Source organism: Puntigrus tetrazona, chromosome 25 (assembly GCF_018831695.1).
Source record: "Puntigrus tetrazona isolate hp1 chromosome 25, ASM1883169v1, whole genome shotgun sequence".
Lineage (NCBI taxonomy): Eukaryota > Metazoa > Chordata > Actinopteri > Cypriniformes > Cyprinidae > Puntigrus > Puntigrus tetrazona.
The window spans coordinates 10,038,500-10,058,953 of NC_056723.1; the positions used below are offsets into that span (position 1 = coordinate 10,038,500).

Here is a 20,454-nt window from a genome sequence, read left to right on the forward strand (position 1 = left end):
AATGTGTCATATTCATATTAAATATTAAGCATAACTACTGTTCTTAATATTGGTAATAGAAAATTTACATTGAGCAGCAAATCGGCATATTAGGATGATTTCTGAGGGATCATGTGACCCTGAATTCTGGGACAATGTTTACATTTTATAATCTGGATTGAGATTTTTTTCCTACATGAGTTCACTCAGTTTGTTTGAAAGTGAGTTTTAACAAACCTTTTATTTAATATACAGTTCCGATTCACTTTTAAATTGGTGCTTGTGTATGACGTTACGGTTTAAATATAGCTATAATAGTAGTGTTTTTTGTATTTCCAGAAGATTTCAGACTATCATTAAAGTAATACAATGTTTGAGGAGAGATCTGTTTACAGGAAACTCGCCTGTTGTGTTGACTAAATACAGAGTGACAGAAATCATGTGTCTCCTGGGATTAACGTTTGCCCCATTTAACAGGTTTCTGCTTTCGTTTTAGTTTCATACAAAAGTGTAGCATTGTGGATTCTCATTGCTATTGCTAGAAAATGCTAACTTCTAACATATTTAAGACTGATATTTTTCACTGATACATAAATCTCTAAATTGTAAGGTGGCTTTGTGAACAGATAGCAGCTGCCCCTCTCTATTGCATCTTTTATGGTTATTGGTACCGCCATATTCCTAGTTTTCACTATAAGGTTTTCATCCACCTTTGCTGAATGTCCTGACCTTTATTTTATACGAAATCATGGTTAAAAGGTGAGCCTCAGACAGGACACACGGTATATTGAAAATCACCCCCCAAAATATATGGGTAAATATATCTATAATCAATATAAAAACAATAAAATCAAAGTCACTGGACAGCTGCTTAAACTTCAACTGCTCTAACGGCCCAATTTCAGTTGAAGGAAAAAAAATAACAACATCATTTAGTGATGTTTGGAACTCTTTGGATTTTTGGCGGGGTTTGGGTGAAATTTTAAAATAAGTTTTTACAATGTTCAGGCCTTTATTACATGCATGATGATCTTAATACAGTTTTAAAAAGCTCTTAAATAAAGCTGTGCTATAAACCCTGTTTTACATGTTTATACATAGCAGGATAACTCCACCAGGGGGAGCAGTGACACACACACACACACACACACACACACACACACACACACACTGCAATATACAGTGTGCAAACATTTTACGTCTATTATTCAGTCATACTTGTTGTTTTGTGAGTTTGTGATTGTAACTGCAGCCTATACACGAAAGATAATGTACAATAGATACTCCTTTCAGTAACATTTGTAATATTTTCTATTGTAATAGTATTAGATAAGAACTACTTGCATGTCTACTAAAGTAGTTTTACATTAACTATAGATTCTACCCAAAGAATTATTTGTACAAGTGAAATGAGTGAGAAATACAAATGGACTCATATTACCTGGTTAAAGGATACAGAACAAAAAGAAAATGTCTAGAAATAAAAGTATTTGTTAAAGGCCAGAAAGAAGTTTAACACATACACACCCACATATACACAGACATGATATATATATATATATATATATATATATATATATATATATATATATATATATATATATATATATATATAAAAACTCGCTTTGACTGTATTTTTAAATAGTTTCAATTTTTGCCTCTCAGTAAGACTTCAAGGGCCTTCAACAGTTCAGCAGCTAGACATTTATCAGTTATTAAACAACACAGATGATAAAGACAATAATGGCCTTAAGCTGTTTTTTTTTTTACTTTCCTGCGTAGCGTGGATTTTCTTTGTTACACTGTTTGGTTGATTTTAACGACATCAAGTGTTGTAAGATATAGGCTTTAAAGAGACGTGTCATTTATCCTGTCGTCCCAGTGACCTTTGAACTGATCGTGGCTTCATTATCTCATGCCCAGCTCTGATCACACCGGACAGAGATAAGGAAACCAGTCGTGATTTTGTCCCCAGGAAACATAAGGCAGCTTTAGCCAGCCAATGAATACTTGAGTGTTACGGTGGCAGGTCAAACAAAAGGAAGTCCTAGCCACACCATGGCACGGTAATAAAGAAGGACACTCCTTCATTTCTTCTCTGCTGCACTGGAGAAAGTAAAAGCTCTGCCCTTGTACCTGTCTCCTACTGTACTTCAGAAGATAAGACCAGCTTCTGCGGATTAAAAGTATCTGGTAAGCTTAAGTTTTCATTTCAATCATGCATGACTGTTCGTAAAATCATTCCTTTTCCGGCACCACTTGAGTACTTTTACATTCGATGAATGACATGCTTGTTTAAACAATCCACGTCTGCGCTGAATTTGGGTGGAAATATCCCCGTATTATACAAAGTCTGCAATTCCCTCAGTAGCCTTTGTGCTTTGCATCATTTAAACACTGATATAATCTCACAATAATTACCAGCTTTCTGTAGAAAACAGTAAGGGATTATTATACAGGCTTTAGTCCGTTTTGCCTACAGTAATTCTCTTTATTTATTTCACATGACTTCTGTATCCTAGCGGAATGGTTTAAAACAGGGATTTTCATCCCGACTAAAACCAGTAAATGCCAGGAACTTGTCTGAATGGTTAGGCCTAAAGCGGGCTTACGATAAATGTAGGTTAACCTATTTGTTCCCAGATGTCTTCCACTTTACATGAGCACATATGAAACAAACAGCATGTCATTTTTAAGACTATGGAATGAAAATACAAGGCTTAAGAGACAGAGGTCAAACACAACATCTGGTCACGTGACTCACAGCACACTTGTTAATTTTTTGACATGCTTTAACAAAATATGCACTTTTACTTATATTTAAAATAGCTACAATTTGTTTCAGACACCGAAAAGCAATCTGAATCACATAAGTGAAATGCTGTGTAAAATGGGTTAAAATCTTTAGCAAACTTATCGAAGGTGATGATACATAACCGAAAACATATTTAAGCAAATATACTTACGCATTTATTTGCAATCATAAACGAACACTGCATTGTGGATAAAATATTCACAATAATACACAGTCCCTGCCAGAACTGGGAACCATCAGTTTTATGATGTATTTCAGCATTTTTAACCTTCTTGGTTTCACTTGAAGACACTAAGTACTACTCCTAGTATCATACAACAGAAAAAAAAATCTCAATCCATATCTAAATTACCATATAATTTATGCAACGGGGCCACTCATCAGGCGATTCCTAGCGCGCATGCGCGTGCTGCAGACGGGCGTATGTTGTTTCACAGGTAAAGCTGAACCAATGGGCTTCAAAGTCACGTACAAAGGTTCAACTGAGCTGTCAGTGTCAGTGGCTTGGTGGTTAACAACACATTTATTGTTCCCTTTCGATACCTTAAAAACTCATTAAAACATTAAAACAATTGAACCACAACGGGAGCCTAATAAAACAGCCTAAGTGTAAGGACATTCAAGGTTGTTGACTGGTTTACTGTAAGGGTTGGGAGAAGCTGGGTGAGCATCTGAATCATCTCGTGCTGTGGAGGGGAGGGTGATCAGACGGCTCAAGTGTTGGGAGAAGGGCAGATATCCGCAGCATTCCCCTGCATCCTCCGGTAGTGTCTCTCCTTCTGTCTGTCCATTATCCAAGTCCACGTTCATCTAGAGAGACCTCGTCTACTTCTGCAGGGTTAAAATGGCCAGCAGCTTCGCACGGATTTTGTCCAGTAAGAGGAATGTGGGAATCTTGTCGTTGGTCGGTGCGGGATCTCTGACCGTCGGGTTCTTCCTGAACAGAGAGCAGCATGTCAGTGCGGGAGCGCACGTCCGGAGAATCTATCCTGCAAGGTAACTACAGCCATACCCGTCTCTTATAACGACAGCATCGTCATAAAACAACGAAATATTGTGAGAGAATACCAAACAAGCATTGCTTTGTATTGCACAAATGCCTAAGTGGGCGTCAAATACGTTTATTCACATGAGTCAGAGATGATTCCGTTGCACGCTCGCCTATAAATAAGCGTTATATTATGTCCTGCTATGTTTTGCATTCTATATTGAAGATCAAAGGTTTTTTTTATGTTTTAAATATTTCTGTATATATATATTATTATTATTTTTTTTTAATGAACCTTTTCATTTTGACATATTTCACGTAGCCTATCCTCCCCTCACGATTATCTTTTTAACGTTAAAATGTGGTTGAACATGGGCTGTGTCTAAAAACACAAGGCGGGCAGCTTGGAAGATTTTAACGCGCGCGGAACGCATTCTAGAACGCGTTGTTTGCAGCTTGATAGGTTTTGAACGCGTTAGAAACGCGGTTATGACGCTCAAAAGCCTTGCCTTCGTAGCTAACAAGGATCTGACGCCGACAGGTCCAACAATAACAGCTGTCTTGGTTTTGAGACATGAATTGTCCTTGATTTTCATTTCAGTTCTTTTTCCCAACAGTGCTGAATATCCAGATTTGCGGAAGCACAATAACTGTATGGCCAGTCACCTGACTCCTGCTGTATATGCCAAGCTGTGTGATAAATCCACTCCGAATGGTTACACTTTGGACGAGGCTATCCAGACTGGAGTGGACAACCCAGGCCACCCCTTCATTAAGACCGTAGGAATGGTGGCCGGAGATGAGGAGTCATACGAGGTGAGAACATATCATATATCGCACAATTGGCATATTAAGAGGTTAGCAATTTTGGAGCACAAAAGTACATCAAAAATGTTTTGTGCAGGTCTTTGCCGACATCTTTAACCCAGTCATTAAAGAAAGGCACAATGGTTATGACCCCTGCAACATGAAACATCCCACTGACCTGGATTCTAGTAAGGTAAGAAATGTTTTAAACAGTGTTCCTTGAAGTGTGGGCACCTTTATTTTTTTTTTTTAAAGCCTTTATGATTCATTTTTTGAATTGAATGTGGATTTTATAGATATTTTAAAAAATATTTATAGATGCATTTTTATAGATGCAGACATTGTTACAGATTGTTACAGAGTATTTACTTTAGTAATAACAGTATATTATACATAATTACAAGCAACTAGCAACAGTATGTTAAATTAATTTAACGTATTTGTGTAATTACTCTGTAACAAGGGCATAATCTCTCTCTCTCTCTGACTATATGAAAAGTTCATTTTTAAAAACTTTTTATTTTTATGGAGTGTCTGTTTTAGCAAATGAACTCTTCATATATAGATTAAAAGTTATATTTGTCAAGGCAACATTTATTTATTATTATTTTTAAAATTTACAAGTTATGTTACATTTCTGTTTTAAATGCTTTGGGTTTATTAAATTTAATGCTCATATTTAATTAATCTGAATTACTTCCACTAATACCATTTCCACCTAAAAATTACACTATGGGGAAAAAGTGCACATAGTTAACTGTATCACTGTAGTTTGTCATTTTCTTTTTCCTAAAGATTTAATTTTTGGCCATTTTTAGCCAAAAAGTTTTTAGAGTGAAAGATTGAGAAAAGTCCATGAGCCAGGACTCGAACTCTGAGCGTCTGAAGCTCGACAGCACTATATATCTGCCTTCCACAGTTTCAAATTGCTTCCATTATGTTCATCCTACTTTCATCCCATCAGATACGGGGAGGCCTTTTCGATGAGAAGTATGTGCTGTCGTCTCGAGTCAGGACAGGCAGGAGCATCCGAGGCCTGAGTCTGCCCCCGGCCTGCACCCGTGCTGAGCGCAGGGAGGTGGAGAGGGTCGTGATCGATGCCTTGGCCGGTCTAAAAGGGGATCTGGCTGGAAAATACTACAGCCTCACTCTGATGACCGAACAAGAGCAGCAGCAGCTCATCGATGTGGGTATAATTCACAAATGCGATGATATGTAACCCAATACGGTTTCATGCTGACCTTACGTTTTGCTATACAGGATCACTTCCTGTTTGATAAGCCTGTGTCGCCCCTGCTGACATGTGCAGGCATGGCTCGCGACTGGCCCGACGCAAGAGGCATCTGGTGAGTTTTGAATGGGTTGATGGGAAGCGATTTCATCCAGAAATAGTCTGAAGCAACCTCTACGGCCATGCACTGTGGTTAGATATCGATCACGGAGTGTACCCATGGCTCACTTACATCTGCTGCATTATTCATCCTCTTTTTTCCTCTTCTTCCTTCTGCCTGCAAGGGAAAGTGTGCCAGTGTTGCCAGGCTCAATTTGGAAATTACCTTTGATTTAATACCCTGATGGTTTTTCGAGCTAACAAAGCACTTCTGATACCATTTGAGACTAAAAGTGAGACTAAAATGTAATAAGGTCAAGGGTAACTAGGTTTCGGAAACGAGAGCAGATTCTTATTTCAAAAACAACAGAACCATTTTGCCGATGTGGATGTATTGGCATATTAAATTACGCGATAAGCGTGGAACATAAAACACAACTATCGTATCAATTGGTTGTTTTAGTAAATTAAAAAACAGTGCCATCCAAATTCAGAATTAAAGACTCCAAGTCAATCCTTTTTACTGAATCAGAAATATAACACACAATCCAGATTAAATGCCTCTGAGATGATTCTTTGGACTGAATCAAAATCATACAGAACAAGCAGTATAGTCTGATTCTGCACATATGACTCTTTCCCAAAAACAAATGACTAATAATTTGGTTCTTTTTACAGAAATAAAAACTAAAAATGCAGTCTGATTCCCCACCAAATGATTGTAAGGATTCAGTCCTTTTGACAGAATCAGAAATATAGAACATAATCAGAGTCTGATTCTCGAAAATGAATGAATGACTGTTATTAATAAGATAACTAAGAACTGTGCAGTGCAAACCAATATAGTGAAGACTCTAGATCAAAAGACTGAATCAAAAAGCTGTGTAGTCCGATTTCCAAATTACACTAATGAGTCTCTCCTTTATATTAAATCACATCGTTTGTATTAAAATCTTAATTAAAATCGTATTAAAAACGTTTTTCATCACATGCATATATTTACAGGCCAAAGACTTTGGCCTCAATACTTCCACAGAGGATTATAATGAGATGCTTCTCAATTCCAGGCACAACAATGAGAAAACCTTCCTGGTGTGGGTCAACGAGGAAGACCACACTCGTGTGATCTCCATGGAGAAGGGGGGCAACATGAAGAGGGTCTTTGATCGTTTCTGCAAGGGTCTCCAAGAGGTGAGGTCATGCATGTGTATTGTGTAGTAACAGTTCAAATTGCACAAGCCTCTTTTATTTATCCAGCAGAGACACTGCAGCTGTGTTTATTGCAGCTCAGAGCAATGCCCTTTTGTGGATATACAGTTCTGCCAGACCGGCATCTGTGTGTAATTATGCACGTCTTTGTCTGTTGCTGCTTTTTTGAACAGTTTTTTAGTTTAAACTCTTGTATCTCTTTGTCCCTCAGGTTGAGAGACTAATTCAGGAGAAGGGTTGGGAATTCATGTGGAACGAGCGCCTGGGTTACGTTCTCACCTGTCCGTCAAACCTGGGCACAGGGCTACGAGCTGGTGTCCATGTTACTCTTCCTCGCCTCAGCAAGGTCCTCGCTCTAGAAATACATTAGAAATTTAGGTCATGTTAACAGTTTTGCACCTTGTTTTTCACATGCATGGTAATATTAGTGCAGTTTAATAATTATGCTCACTTTTTTCCTCGCAGGACCCTCGTTTCCCTAAGATCCTGGATAACCTGCGACTCCAGAAAAGGGGGACTGGAGGAGTGGACACCGCAGCTGTTGGAAACACTTTTGATATTTCCAATCTGGACAGGCTGGGCCAGTCAGAGGTCAGTGGTGTCAAATCAATCAATCAATATATTAAAGTTTATAAACACTAGATAATGATATACAAAATTAATTATATACTATACACTACATTTAACTGGGTTATCATATTATTAGTGCCTTAAAATGGGTGTTAAGATAAACAAAATTACCAGCCATGAATATTTTTTTATTTATATATAATAGATATGTATGTGCAAAAAAGCATCTTTTACTGTCAATTGTGAAAAGATAAAAGCATTTCACACAGCACATGATTACTTACTTGTACAATGAATTATAATTTAGTCTTTGTGATTTCATAATTATGCTTAACCATATTGCGTTTTCCAGCATTGCTAAAATGAATTATTTAAAAAAATGGTCAATAACAGTGTTTCAAATACTTCAAATACTTTCAAATACGAGTGTTACTTTCAGGCCCAATATACTGCGGTCATTTTTGGGTGAACTGTTTCTTTAAAATAATGAAATAAAATAATTACCTCATCAAAACTTTGTGTCTCTTTCAATATACGCTCAGGTCCAGTTGGTTCAGACGGTTATAGATGGAGTGAACTATCTCATCGAATGCGAGAAGAAACTGGAGAGAGGCCAAGACATCAAAATCCCCGCCCCCCTCAGCCAGTTTAAATAGACCGGCGGTCTTGCTTAGCTCCTCCTCCTCCTCCTGACTCCTCCCTCTTGTGTGTTCCTTCCTCCTTCAATATTCCGCTGATACTGATCCATAAGCATGCCTCTGTGTTTCGCCAGACAAACCACACTCCAGTATAAAACAGGAGTGAATGTATTGTACATCATGATTGTGTTCATGTGGCGCTATTGATTTGTCACATTGTGACTTACTTGATTGTGTTGCAATAATACTATAACAGCCATTTTTAAGGTTTGCCTCAGGTGCCAGAGAATTAAACAGATGTTTTTGCTGAAGATGTTGACAATATAAAATGCTGAAGGGTCTCGGAGAGTGTTTCATTGTACATTTTACTGTTGTTTTACATGAAGTAGACGAACAAGCAAAACTATCACTATAATTACTCACATTAAAGGTGCTCAGTCATGATTTTATGTTGCACTGGGAGTTGTCTTGTACTGACACCTAGTGGTGTGGATGAAGAATAGTAGAAACACTTTATTTGCAGCCAAAATGACCGCCCTGTGAATAAAGTCATCTACACAGTCATAGGCCTATAATCTATATATATATTGGTGATGCCAAGGTGACTTTTGAGAGCGTTTAATACTCAAAGTCACTTTTGGTAATTAGGTAGTATATGAGTTGAATGACAAGGCTTGCACACTAAATTATGGTGGAAAACGTGTATGAAAAATGTAGACAGACTAGGAGAATTAATTATATAATTTATAGAATGAATTAAAAACAGTCAATTGCCAACAAGTAGGTATCATTACAATATATCATAAAGATGAAAAGGTTTATTATTTAAACTATAATTTAAATTTATACACAATTAATTTATTAGAAAGAGTGTGAACTGTGTGGATTTTTTTCAACCTGTGAGGCAGAACAGAAGTCAGAGCAGGTTTGCTGATGCATTCTTCTATCTTTTCTCAGCATTCATACAGGTTAAGGAAACCCTGAACTGTCACAACAGATAAAAATAAACTAGTGACTTTTCTTTCTTCATAATTTAATATTAAATTAATTGAGTCAAAAGAGAAAATCACAAAGGAGGTTAAATTTTTATATCGTGTGAAAATACTCCAGATCCAGATTGGATCACATATAATGTGGCCGTAGCAAACGCTTATCATGAAAACGCTTGTGGTTCATACCCACCTAATATATCCTGGAGCCGGTCAGTCTCCTCTAGGTTGTGCTGGAGCTTTTCCATCAGCTGGAAATACCTGTAGAGATTGTCTTCACGCCAGCACTCTGTCTCACAGTCGTCCTGAAACTCAGCCGCCTGAATAAATGCCTCCAGACCCTTGTCCCACTCCAGCTCGTGTCTCGAGGTATGGCCATCCGAATTAACATTTGGACTTGGTTGTTCTTCCTCATCTTTGATAGGTTTGTGGTCCTTTAGTTGGTTTGTTTGGCTTATTGCACTGAAATAACAAAGTGAATTTGTAAGTGAATGAAACACAGCGGCTGACATTTTATTTTACAATAATGCTATATATTACAATAAAGTTATTTTTGCTTTAGATAAGGTCTCCACGATATCAAAATAGTGATAACACATTCTTATCAACAGTGTCAATCACAAAAAAAGAAAACTAGCCTAAATTTGAAAAACAAAACAAAATTCAAGCTCACTGAAGAAACATAAACAGTAAGCTATAAGAAACTAATTACATGCGATAGGACAAAAAACTACAGCAGAACAAATAAATAAGAAATACATAAACTGTATACAGTAATCAAATGTATATAAACACTGATACATATTTCTTCTTATTAAAATTCCAAAAGTGATTTAGTGAGCAGTGAGAGATTTTTTTGCTTTTGTTGTTTGTTAAACAGAATGACAGACAGCAGGAATATTAGACTGCTGTCCCTTTAAGAGCTGCCCAGCTCCAATATAATGTTACGAGTGTTTTCTTTCTCAGGCTTTAGACCTAAATTACTGTGTTAGTGAGGATACTTACAAAGACAATCAAGTGTGTTTATTTAACCATTCAAGTCTTATAAAGCGTGTGCACATAGAGAAACGTGTTGTCTTTTGCTGCTCTACATTTCAAATGCTTAAAATCACTTGTTTTTATACTGTATCTAAATCGCATGCAAATGAAATGTTTTCCTGACCACGTAGCACAGCAACATCATGTGAGTGTGTGACCGTGACAGAAACATTCACGGTTAGCAGATTTCTGCCGATTTATATTTATATTGCCCACCCGTTTTAGCACGTTTAACAAACCAACATAAATGACACGCATCTAGTAAATCAACATATATTATTTGTTCACCTACCCCATATGACTTGCTTTGAACAACTCTGCTTTGCGCAGGATTTTCAATTGCTGCACCTCTTTGGAGAGATTGTTACGAACTTCCTGAAAGTCATCAACTGTGTATATAAAGGAAACAAATGAAATTTTGCAGTTAACTTTATACATACTACCATTCGGCCCCATCTTTTATTGTGTTAGAATTGTTTTATAGAGAGAAAGAAACTGGAAGAAATATACCCAGAAAGGCCCTTAATTAATATATATATATATATATATATATATTGTAAGAATACTTGCTTATAAGGATCATAAAAACACAGGTCATCAAGGCTCCGAAAATTAACCACGCCATAATGAACAAGCTACAGAGTTTATGGTTTAGCTCTGGAACTCTCTGAATGTCTTTTAGTAAATCAAGCCAGTGCTCCAAGGTAAAAATACTGAAGAGTGTGATGAATGCTCTGGATAAATCTCTAAAAAAAGAAGACAAGCACATACATTAAGAACAGCCCACACCATTAAAAAAAAAAAAAAATCAAATGTTCAAAATGTTCTCAATGAAAATGGAAATCACTTGAAATCATTCTTGTAGAGCAGTCCTTCAACGTTGGAGCTGGTGTATTTTTCAAACAGAACTACTCCAAACACAGCAAAAACTAAAAAGCTCATTAACAAGACTGGGAAAATCAATTTCACGGTCTGTTGAAAGTAGTTAACATCATTAGTTTTCGTGAAACATTTTCTTACACAGTACTAGCTTGTGGATAATGTCATACCCCAAATGCATGGTAGATTATCTGCAACATGAGACGAATATCCTGGAATCTGGAAACGATTTTCAAACACCGGAGGACACGAAACTGGACGAGAAGTTTTAAAAAATTTTGCGATATTAACGCACCTCTGAAGGTCTCGGGGACGATCGCTGGAAGAATAGGCTAACAGAAAAAAAAGGTGTCGTGTTGTCAAGCTGTTGACCACCTGTGTACATTTTTAGTACTTCAATTGATTACAGTAAGAAAAAAAACACGTCTTTCCTTTTTTAAAAATGAGGTTACATTGAGGTACTCACTGTTGAAGCCCATTTTAAAGATTTTAAAAGCAGAAATGTAAGGATTGTTATATTATAAAAAGCACATAAATTAATTGGATTTTAATGAATTTCATGAATTTATATTTTTACTTAGATGTGTCTCAAATTACTTCTGCAAAATTCATTTACCCTCTTGCCTTTATCTCACATGCACTTTTAGGATTGAATTTTGTTAAATGAATAAATAAAAAATTGTGACATAACAAATAAATAATGAACTACAGCTCAAAAGGGTGGTGAGTCAAACCCGGCATCCCAATGTGTATACCATCCACCCTATATCTGCCCTAAATAGTACTGAAAATTACTAACATCACACAGAACTTAGGATGGATAGAATGCACATTGGGATAGTTTAAAATTTAAAACTGAAAAAAAGGGTAGTGTACATTTCAATCTGCTGCCACCTATTGATGAAGCATTGCAAGTGGTGATAATCTTTTTCATCTAATAGTGAATGTTTATTAGTAAAAATTAATTAAGTAAAATTAATAAAATAATGGACTGTTTTTGAGCAGAATGATTTACAAGTGGAAATGGCAAGTTATTAATTATTAAAAGAGTTAATTCTGGTAATTAGCAGTTTATTTTCTTTTTGCTTTTAAATACATATATTGAAATAAAATTTCTATGAATATTGAAAAAAAAATAATCACATCAGAGGTTTTGCTGTAATAATTGTAATAACAATTTCTTGTTTTTTAATGAAAATAAGTTAAATGTATTGAATAACAATAAACAAGGTAACATTCAAAACTTTGACATTACTGAACAATAAATAATTAATAATAAAATCACGCTAACACATACTTTTGTTTTGCGTCTATTAATATACTACTGAAGCACAAGTATGGCTTTTATTGAGAATTTATGGATTACAAATCAACCCAATTCACTTCCACTGCAAGCATCTCACTGCATCCCAGACTAAAGAAGACAAAGAACAAATTCAAGGAGTGAAATTGCTTAATTTTTAAGCATTCATACCATCAGAGTCACGGCGAAGTCAAAGACGTTCCATGGGCATTTCCAAAACAGCCAGAAGTCGTCCAGCCACTTCAGGATGATTTCCAAAACGTAAACTTGTAGTATAGACCAGTTCAGTAGCTGTAGAACCACCAAAAGGATGTCTATTCTCAGATCCTTATAGTCATGAAACTCTGCAAACAGAAGGGATTGCTCAGGAGTGGTTTACATACTGGACTCCTATATGAGCTGATGACGTCTGACACCTCTCACCTGCTTCTACTGATAGTAAAGAAACATTCAAAATGACAAGGAAAAGCATTAGAGCTCTAAACGGACTACCTAGTTTTGGTTAAGGGGAGCGCATTTTCAAGCAGTCTCTGATTTAAAAGCTTGCTTGCTTGCTTTTTTTTTTTATCTTGTATAAAAGGATACTCTCTAGGATCCAGTGTGCAAACATATTCAGAGGAGGGTATCTGGAATGACGGTTCAGCACCCGATTCAGTCTGCGTTGCTCCAGAGTAATGTTTTTTCTTCTGTGGTAACTGATTTCAAACTTCACTAAATGATTATATTCATTCTCCAGACTGGTGTATCGCTCCAGATCTAAGACAAAAAAATGCACAAAACATTTTATATATATACAGTATATATATATATATATATGTATATATATATATATACTATATATATATATATATATATATATATATATATATATATATATATATATATATATATATATATATATATATATATATATATATATATATATATATATATATATATATACACAGTATATATATATACATATATATATATATACAGTATATATATACATATATATATATATATATATATATATATATATATATGTATATATATATATACAGTATATATATATAAAAATATATATATACTGTATATATATATATATATATATATATATACAGTATATATATATACAATATATATATATATATATACAGTATATATATATAAAAATATATATATACTGTATATATATATATATATATATATACTGTATATATATATATATATATATATATATATATATATATATATATATACAGTATATATATATATATATATATATATACAGTATGTATATATTTTTATATATATATATATATATATATATATATATATATATATATATATATATATATATATATATATATATATATATATATACATACATACACACACACATATACACAGTATATATATTTTCTATGTGCTTTATTGTATACTGAAAGTGAATTCTGTCAATATAAACTGTACTTGACCTAGCTACTTGAGGGCAAATATATTTAGTCTGTACTCTAATGTATATTATAGCTTCAGTCAGCAGTTCATTGCATTTTAACAACACTTAAAGCGTGTTTTTGTGTGTGTTTGTTTTGTACCGGTCACATCCTTGACGCTGTGTTGCGGCCTGTCTTTGTGCTCCTCGAGCGCCGGGAGGAGGCCGCAGAGGTCCGCCATGTTCAGGAGTTTTGATCGGATAACCTGCGCTCTCGGAGAAAGGTTTTCCACACTGGAGATGCTGTCCTCGCGTTGGTTTGACTCGCGGGTTTCATTGCTCATTGTGGGCTGTCTGGGGTTAAAAAGTACAGCGAAATTCAAACTACTAATCGGTTGCGAGCGTGACGTCAGGCAGGATTTAACGGTCGAAATATGTAAATGTCATCGCTTTCGGTGACGTGATTAATTAATTAATAATTCATTTATTAATTTATCTATTTGATGTTACTAAAATATAAATTGGCAAACTGAGTGACCAATATGCCCTGTAGGGGCACGACGAGCTCAATCTTTAATGGGATTTTTTCATTTAAATATTACGTTAAAAATACATTCAAAGTTGTCAAAAACATTGGTTACTTGGCTACACGCGTCTGTTAAAACTACATAAACAAGTAACTAATGCTCCAATAATTAATTAAAAATCTTCCTATTTTCTTGTTATGGGTATGGATGTAGGCTAAATTGTCTTTACCTGCAAAGCTGTTCAGAGGCTTCACACACAATAAAGAGATCGTTAATTGAGTTCCCTACAATGATTTTCTTCCATAGGATGTATGTCACAATGTGTATGTAATTTTAGGTTCCCCAATAAAAAAATATTAAAAACTACAATGATTTTCTTGTGTGCTTTAAAAGAACCTTTTCGCTATTTTTGCGTATGACCTGCAAGCGATTCAGTGTATGGGTGAATCGAGTGAATCGAACTGAATCGCAAACAACTTCAGATCTTTTTCATGAACAGCGATTCATTCACGAATGCATTGCTAGTTCTGACTGTGAACAGTGTAAAAAAAAATACATAATACATAGCATAATCGCGGAATAATTATTGTGAAGTCTGAGAGCACTATATTATTTTATTAAAATGCATTTCTTTTATTTAAAAGCCATGGTGTTCACCGCGATTTGCGAATGATCCACATGACATCTCTGATATCCTACAAAGAGTGTTTGGTCAGTTCATGGACTCACAAATGTCGTAATTGGATAAGTTTAGACACATTGCACTTCACCAATCAACAAAGCCAACTATTTTTCCTTGTAACGTGCAAAAAAAATGATTTCCCCCACCCGGAAGTGTGTGTTCCCGAGTCCTGATTGGCTGATTGCGGCAGCATGACGCTGCTGAAAACCCACTAGTGAGATGCCACACTTTGGTTACTTTGAAGAGCTCCGGTTTGCACATCCGTGCGTCCGTCTACGCTTTCTCTTTCATTGAGCGCAGGGCGCCAGATCCAGCGGGCCTTTCTTTTGGGAACTCCTTCCTTTCACAACAACACCTCAGAAAGAAGCAATCAATCGAGGGCCACCGGGATATCGATCGTTCCCTTCACTTTTGCACTGAGACGCGTTTGAGACGATGCTGGCTGTGCTGTTTATCGCTGCCTTTGCAGCGGCCGCGCGCGCGAGTGATGTGCTGGAGTACACGGATGATGATTTTGACAGCAAAATCGGAGACCATGACCTTATTCTGGTGGAGTTCTTCGCACCCTGGTGAGTGTGTGACGATGCTGGATTTTAAGCGATCTTTTCTTGATGCCTTGATGCTATTTAGAAAATCCGTGCGCTGGAAAGCGCGGTGCATTAGCACGCGCTCTAGATAATAGTCATCAATATAATAGAGCCTTTTTCTAGATACCTGGCCTATAATGTAGCGTTAGGGAACCGCGTGCATGATCGGGGCTTTGAACAGCACCGCAAAGCTGGTTTGCTAAAGCGAAAGTAACTGCACCAGCTGCTTTTTTTAGTCAAGTTAGAATTGTGCGAGGTGCTGATGGGCAATCTGGGAGTGTGTACGGAGTCGTAATAACTTTTAAACGCTCGCTGGGATCAGAATGAATCCGTGCAACTCCGTAGTTGTAGAGAAAACGAATTTTATCAGCCACTTCCTGTTTGTAGCTTTTCCTTTTATTTGCCGGTGCTTTGTAGAAGATCAGTTGCCGGTACGTCCTTCTGCATAACGTCTCGTGTGTTCTGTGGAGCGAAAGAAAGTCGCACAGGTTTGAGTCCATATGATATTGTGACTGATGGTGAATTCTTATTTTTAGGTCAACTGTCTCTTTAAGAACGTGCACTCTGCCTGTGAAGGCCGACGTTAGCGGTTGTTCGTTCTCTATGCGAAACTGTATTTTCGGAGCAGTTTGCAGAGTTAAACCTCGAAGTGAGCTGAAATAGATTTAGTGTTAGTCTCACGTTTCAGTTATAGACAGCTAATCAGATGGAAATCGCAGAAGAGGGCGGTAACAAGGATGTTTGGAGGCTCGGCGGCCCTCCGTTGTAACGTTTTGATTGGTTCGTGAAGTTTCGCTGGCCGCGTGTGATTGGCCGACGCAGATTACGTAGCTCAACGTTACTGACTAACTTCAAACCAATTTATTATTGACTTGGCTTCAGATTTTTATAAATAATTTGGGGGTAATTTACTTAAGTTGTACTTTTGAGCTTCATATCCTTTTTGTTGTTGTGAGGGCGTTCTAGTTCGAATGAAAGCCAGAAATCCAGCAATCTGTCATTATTGTATAGAACACACATTTTTAGTAATAAACCTCATCTTCACTTTAAGGTGTGGCCATTGCAAACGTCTTGCCCCTGAATACGAGGCAGCCGCCACTCGGCTAAAAGGCATCGTCTCACTGGCTAAGGTATTGTTATCCAACTCTGCAAATGTACATGGAATATATTTAACTCTTTAAGACCTGTCTGAAATTGGTTAGACTTCCTTTGTGCACTTAACTGTGCTCTATGTGCACTTACGTACAGATAAAATATTTAAATACATTAAGTTCACTTTAAAAAAAATCACTTTTTAATAATACCTAAGTATAAGTTAATTACTTCATTTACTCACCTGAAAGTTGTTACTAAACAATTGCTGGTAGCTACTGACTTTTGATAGTGTGGGGAAAAGTTTATTAAAGTCAGAGGCTCCTAGCAGCTGTTTTGTTAAACAACAACTTTAACTTTTTGGGTAAACCGTCCCTTTAATTGCAAAGAACATCAAAAGCTGTCAAAAACATTGCATTCGTTTCACTCGTGTTATTTTATTAATGGTGCATTAAAAAGCATGCTGTGGTGTCCCTTCTTTCACAAGTGTTGACTTGGGTCTGGCTCTTGTTCTCTAACATGATTTAGGTGGACTGTACCGCCAATTCCAACGTGTGCGGCAAATATGGCGTGAGCGGTTACCCGACCCTGAAGATTTTCAGAGACGGAGAGGACTCCGGTAGCTACGACGGTCCCAGGACGGCAGGTGTGTTCTTGTATCTCATGTGACGCCGTACGTAGCTCCTTCATCAGATGTTAATGTGTTTTGTTTCTTCTTTAATCCGCTAGATGGAATTGTTAGCCACCTGAAGAAGCAGGCTGGTCCAGCCTCGGTGGAGCTCAAAAGTGAGGCCGAGTTCCAGAAGTTCACCGGGGACCGTGATGCCAGCGTTGTGGGTAAGTGATGGCATTGTACATTAACGTTTTACGGTCTCGCATTAGACCTGATTGTGCTTTTTAGCATCAGTGGCTATATGTAATCGTTTTCAGGATTCTTCGCTGATGGAGGAAGTGCTGCTCAGGGAGAGTTCCTGAAGGCTGCCAGCGCTTTAAGAGAGTCCTACCGCTTCGCCCACACTAACGTAGAGGACTTGTTGAAGAAGCATGACGTCGATGGAGAGTATGTGGCTTTTTTGTTCCTCGTGATTTTGGTTTCAGTTTTGCAGAAAGATTTATCCTGTTTTAATTTTTCGTGTGTGTGTGTGTTGCAGGGGTATTATTTTGTTCCGACCACCTCATCTCAGCAACAAATTTGAAGATGCCAGTGTGAAATTCACTGAAGACAAATTCACAAGCCCAAAGATCAAGAAGTTCATTCAGGATAACATGTACGTTTTAGTTTAGATCAAATAAGTCAAATCAGGTGCTAATATCTGCATTCTCTTTACTATTAGTGTCTGATGGGTGATTTGGTGATTGAATATGTAATATTAAGTTTAGTTTTTTTCCACCCTATATGACAGTTTTGGCATCTGTCCCCACATGACTGATGATAACAAAGACCAGCTGAAAGGCAAAGACTTGTTGGTGGCTTACTATGATGTGGATTATGAGAAGAACCCCAAGGGTTCCAACTACTGGAGGAACAGGTTGAACTATTTTGTGAATTTCTTCAGTGACAGTTACATTTATGTATATAGAAGTGGCATTTATTGTCAGTAGATTTCTAGTAAATCTGGGGAATATGGAGGTTATGTGTGTGTATTTATGTTTGTGTGTAAGTGTATACACGCACAGTACTTTTTTTAATAGTGAATGTCCTTTTCTTTTCTTTTTTGTGTGTGTGTTTACGTTAAAGCGTTACCAAAAATGTTATTACTTAACAAAATGTACACATTTACACGTATTATACACTAATGAACTTATAGAACATTACAATGTGTTAAAATGTTTTATCTTACCATGTTCGTGTCTCTCTCCAGAGTAATGAAGGTGGCTAAGGGCTTCCTGGACCAGGGGAAGAAGCTCAGCTTCGCTGTGGCCAGTAAGAACGGCTTTAGCCATGACGTGTCTGAGCTGGGTCTGGACGGCAGCAGTGGAGAGCTGCCTCTTGTCGGCCTCCGTACTGCCAAGGGAGACAAATACGTCATGAAGGAGGAGTTCTCGTAAGTGGGTTTTTTTTTTTTTTTTTTTTGTCTTTCTCCCCTCCCTTTAACAGAGGACCTTGTTTTAAGCACGAAAAAAAAACTAACACCCTTTTTTTTTTTTTTTTTTTTTTTTTTTCCTGCAGTCGTGATGGAAAGGCCTTGGAAAGGTTCCTGCAGGATTATTTCGATGGAAACCTGAAGCGTTATCTAAAATCAGAGCCTGTTCCTGAGAACAACGATGGCCCTGTGAAGGTGCGTCAGCAATTTAGTTTTTGTATTTATTTTTTATATATATATAAGTACTAGTAAGTGGAACTTTATCCTTATTATTCCAGGTTGTTGTGGCTGAAAACTTTGAGTCGATTGTAAATGATGAGAGCAAAGATGTTCTCATTGAGTTTTACGCCCCCTGGTGTGGACACTGCAAGAGCCTGGAGCCTAAATACAAAGAACTCGGAGAGAAGGTGAGTTGGGGATTTGTTTTGTTTTTAAGTTGTTTTTTTGGGGCACCGGCTATTTAGACTAAGCAAAAATAGCTTTAGTTTCTACTTGCACTGTTAAAGCAGGATATTCTGCTATTTATACTACTAATTGCAAATAGTGGCAATTTTCTGCACGTCAGTTTTGTAGTACTTTTACAATAATAAAGTGTTGTATTGTTCCCTATGAAATACTGCCCTGAACAGCCATTTCATAAATACTATCTTTATTTTACAGCTTTCTGACGATCCAAACATCGTCATCGCAAAGATGGATGCCACCGCTAATGACGTCCCCTCTCCATATGAAGTTAGAGGGTACGTAGCGACTATCCGTATATTTCCCACCCAAATGATGCTACCGTTTTTACTTTGTTGCTAATTGGTTTATGCACAATCTGACCCTTCGCTTTCAGATTCCCCACAATCTATTTCTCCCCCGCTGGTCAGAAGCAAAGTCCAAAGAAATATGAGGTTTGTGTTTCCAATTCCAAAAATATAAAAAAAATACAATTCAGCCTCGACAAGAAACGTGATGTAATCAGTCTCGTTTGTCCACCAGGGAGGTCGTGAAGTCAGCGACTTTCTTTCCTACCTGAAAAGAGAGGCCACAAACACCGTGGTGGTGCAAGAGGACGAGAAGAAATCAAAGAAGAAGAAGAAGTCCGAGTTATAAACAATCACAGCCCAACAAGCGAGGAGGGAATTTTTTGCAGGAGACTTAAATTATATTCCAATCTTTAGTGAAGCGAGTGCTCTGACCCACGTCACAATGTCGGCCCTCTCTTGGGCCTGCTGCTCTGGGAACACTGTGGAAGGTTGTGACGGCCAGACCATGTGTGATTTTTAGATAAGTGAAAGAGGTACAGATCTGTCAAATTGAGATTGTTTTCCCTACACTGTACCTTGGAGAGATGCACTTTTGAGACCAATTCTACATGTTTCTTTCTCATGGAAAAGGGGGATTTGGTGAATTATTTTTCCTTTTTTGTACCATGTTGGTTTGTTTTTTTTGTTTTTTTTTTTTTTTTTTTTTTTGTACGTTTGGAAGGATTGTGAAAAAATAAAAGACCCACTAAACCTACAATCGTGCTAGTT

The 20,454-nt window shown here is 36.9% G+C and overlaps 3 protein-coding genes across 3 annotated transcripts; 2 read left to right on the plus strand and 1 right to left on the minus strand.

Annotated features, from left to right (window-relative positions):
• Positions 1 to 1,953: 1,953 nt before the first annotated feature.
• On the plus strand, positions 1,954 to 8,780 carry ckmt1 (creatine kinase, mitochondrial 1). Its single transcript, XM_043227989.1, has 10 exons — positions 1,954 to 2,172; positions 3,632 to 3,790; positions 4,400 to 4,598; positions 4,687 to 4,782; positions 5,554 to 5,775; positions 5,850 to 5,935; positions 6,987 to 7,110; positions 7,340 to 7,474; positions 7,594 to 7,719; positions 8,241 to 8,780. Exons 2-10 carry the CDS (start codon positions 3,639 to 3,641, stop codon positions 8,352 to 8,354), a joined length of 1,254 nt encoding a protein of 417 aa, XP_043083924.1. The 5' UTR covers positions 1,954 to 2,172; positions 3,632 to 3,638; the 3' UTR covers positions 8,355 to 8,780.
• A 287-nt stretch (positions 8,781 to 9,067) lies between these two features.
• LOC122331280 (cation channel sperm-associated protein 2-like) lies at positions 9,068 to 15,439 on the minus strand. The gene is made up of 11 exons (XM_043228845.1): positions 15,318 to 15,439; positions 14,126 to 14,316; positions 13,131 to 13,301; positions 12,969 to 13,037; positions 12,717 to 12,889; positions 11,413 to 11,574; positions 11,211 to 11,335; positions 10,934 to 11,109; positions 10,656 to 10,752; positions 9,519 to 9,838; positions 9,068 to 9,321 (listed from the first exon to the last, which is right to left on the minus strand). The coding sequence occupies exons 1-11, from the start codon at positions 15,362 to 15,364 to the stop codon at positions 9,290 to 9,292; spliced, it is 1,563 nt and encodes a 520-aa protein (XP_043084780.1). The 5' UTR covers positions 15,365 to 15,439; the 3' UTR covers positions 9,068 to 9,289.
• A 16-nt stretch (positions 15,440 to 15,455) lies between these two features.
• pdia3 (protein disulfide isomerase family A, member 3) lies at positions 15,456 to 20,440 on the plus strand. Its single transcript, XM_043227988.1, has 13 exons — positions 15,456 to 15,740; positions 16,810 to 16,888; positions 17,379 to 17,496; positions 17,580 to 17,687; positions 17,781 to 17,910; positions 18,002 to 18,118; positions 18,254 to 18,379; positions 18,713 to 18,895; positions 19,021 to 19,129; positions 19,213 to 19,341; positions 19,595 to 19,674; positions 19,773 to 19,830; positions 19,919 to 20,440. Exons 1-13 carry the CDS (start codon positions 15,607 to 15,609, stop codon positions 20,030 to 20,032), a joined length of 1,485 nt encoding a protein of 494 aa, XP_043083923.1. The 5' UTR covers positions 15,456 to 15,606; the 3' UTR covers positions 20,033 to 20,440.
• The last annotated feature ends 14 nt before the right edge of the window (positions 20,441 to 20,454 follow it).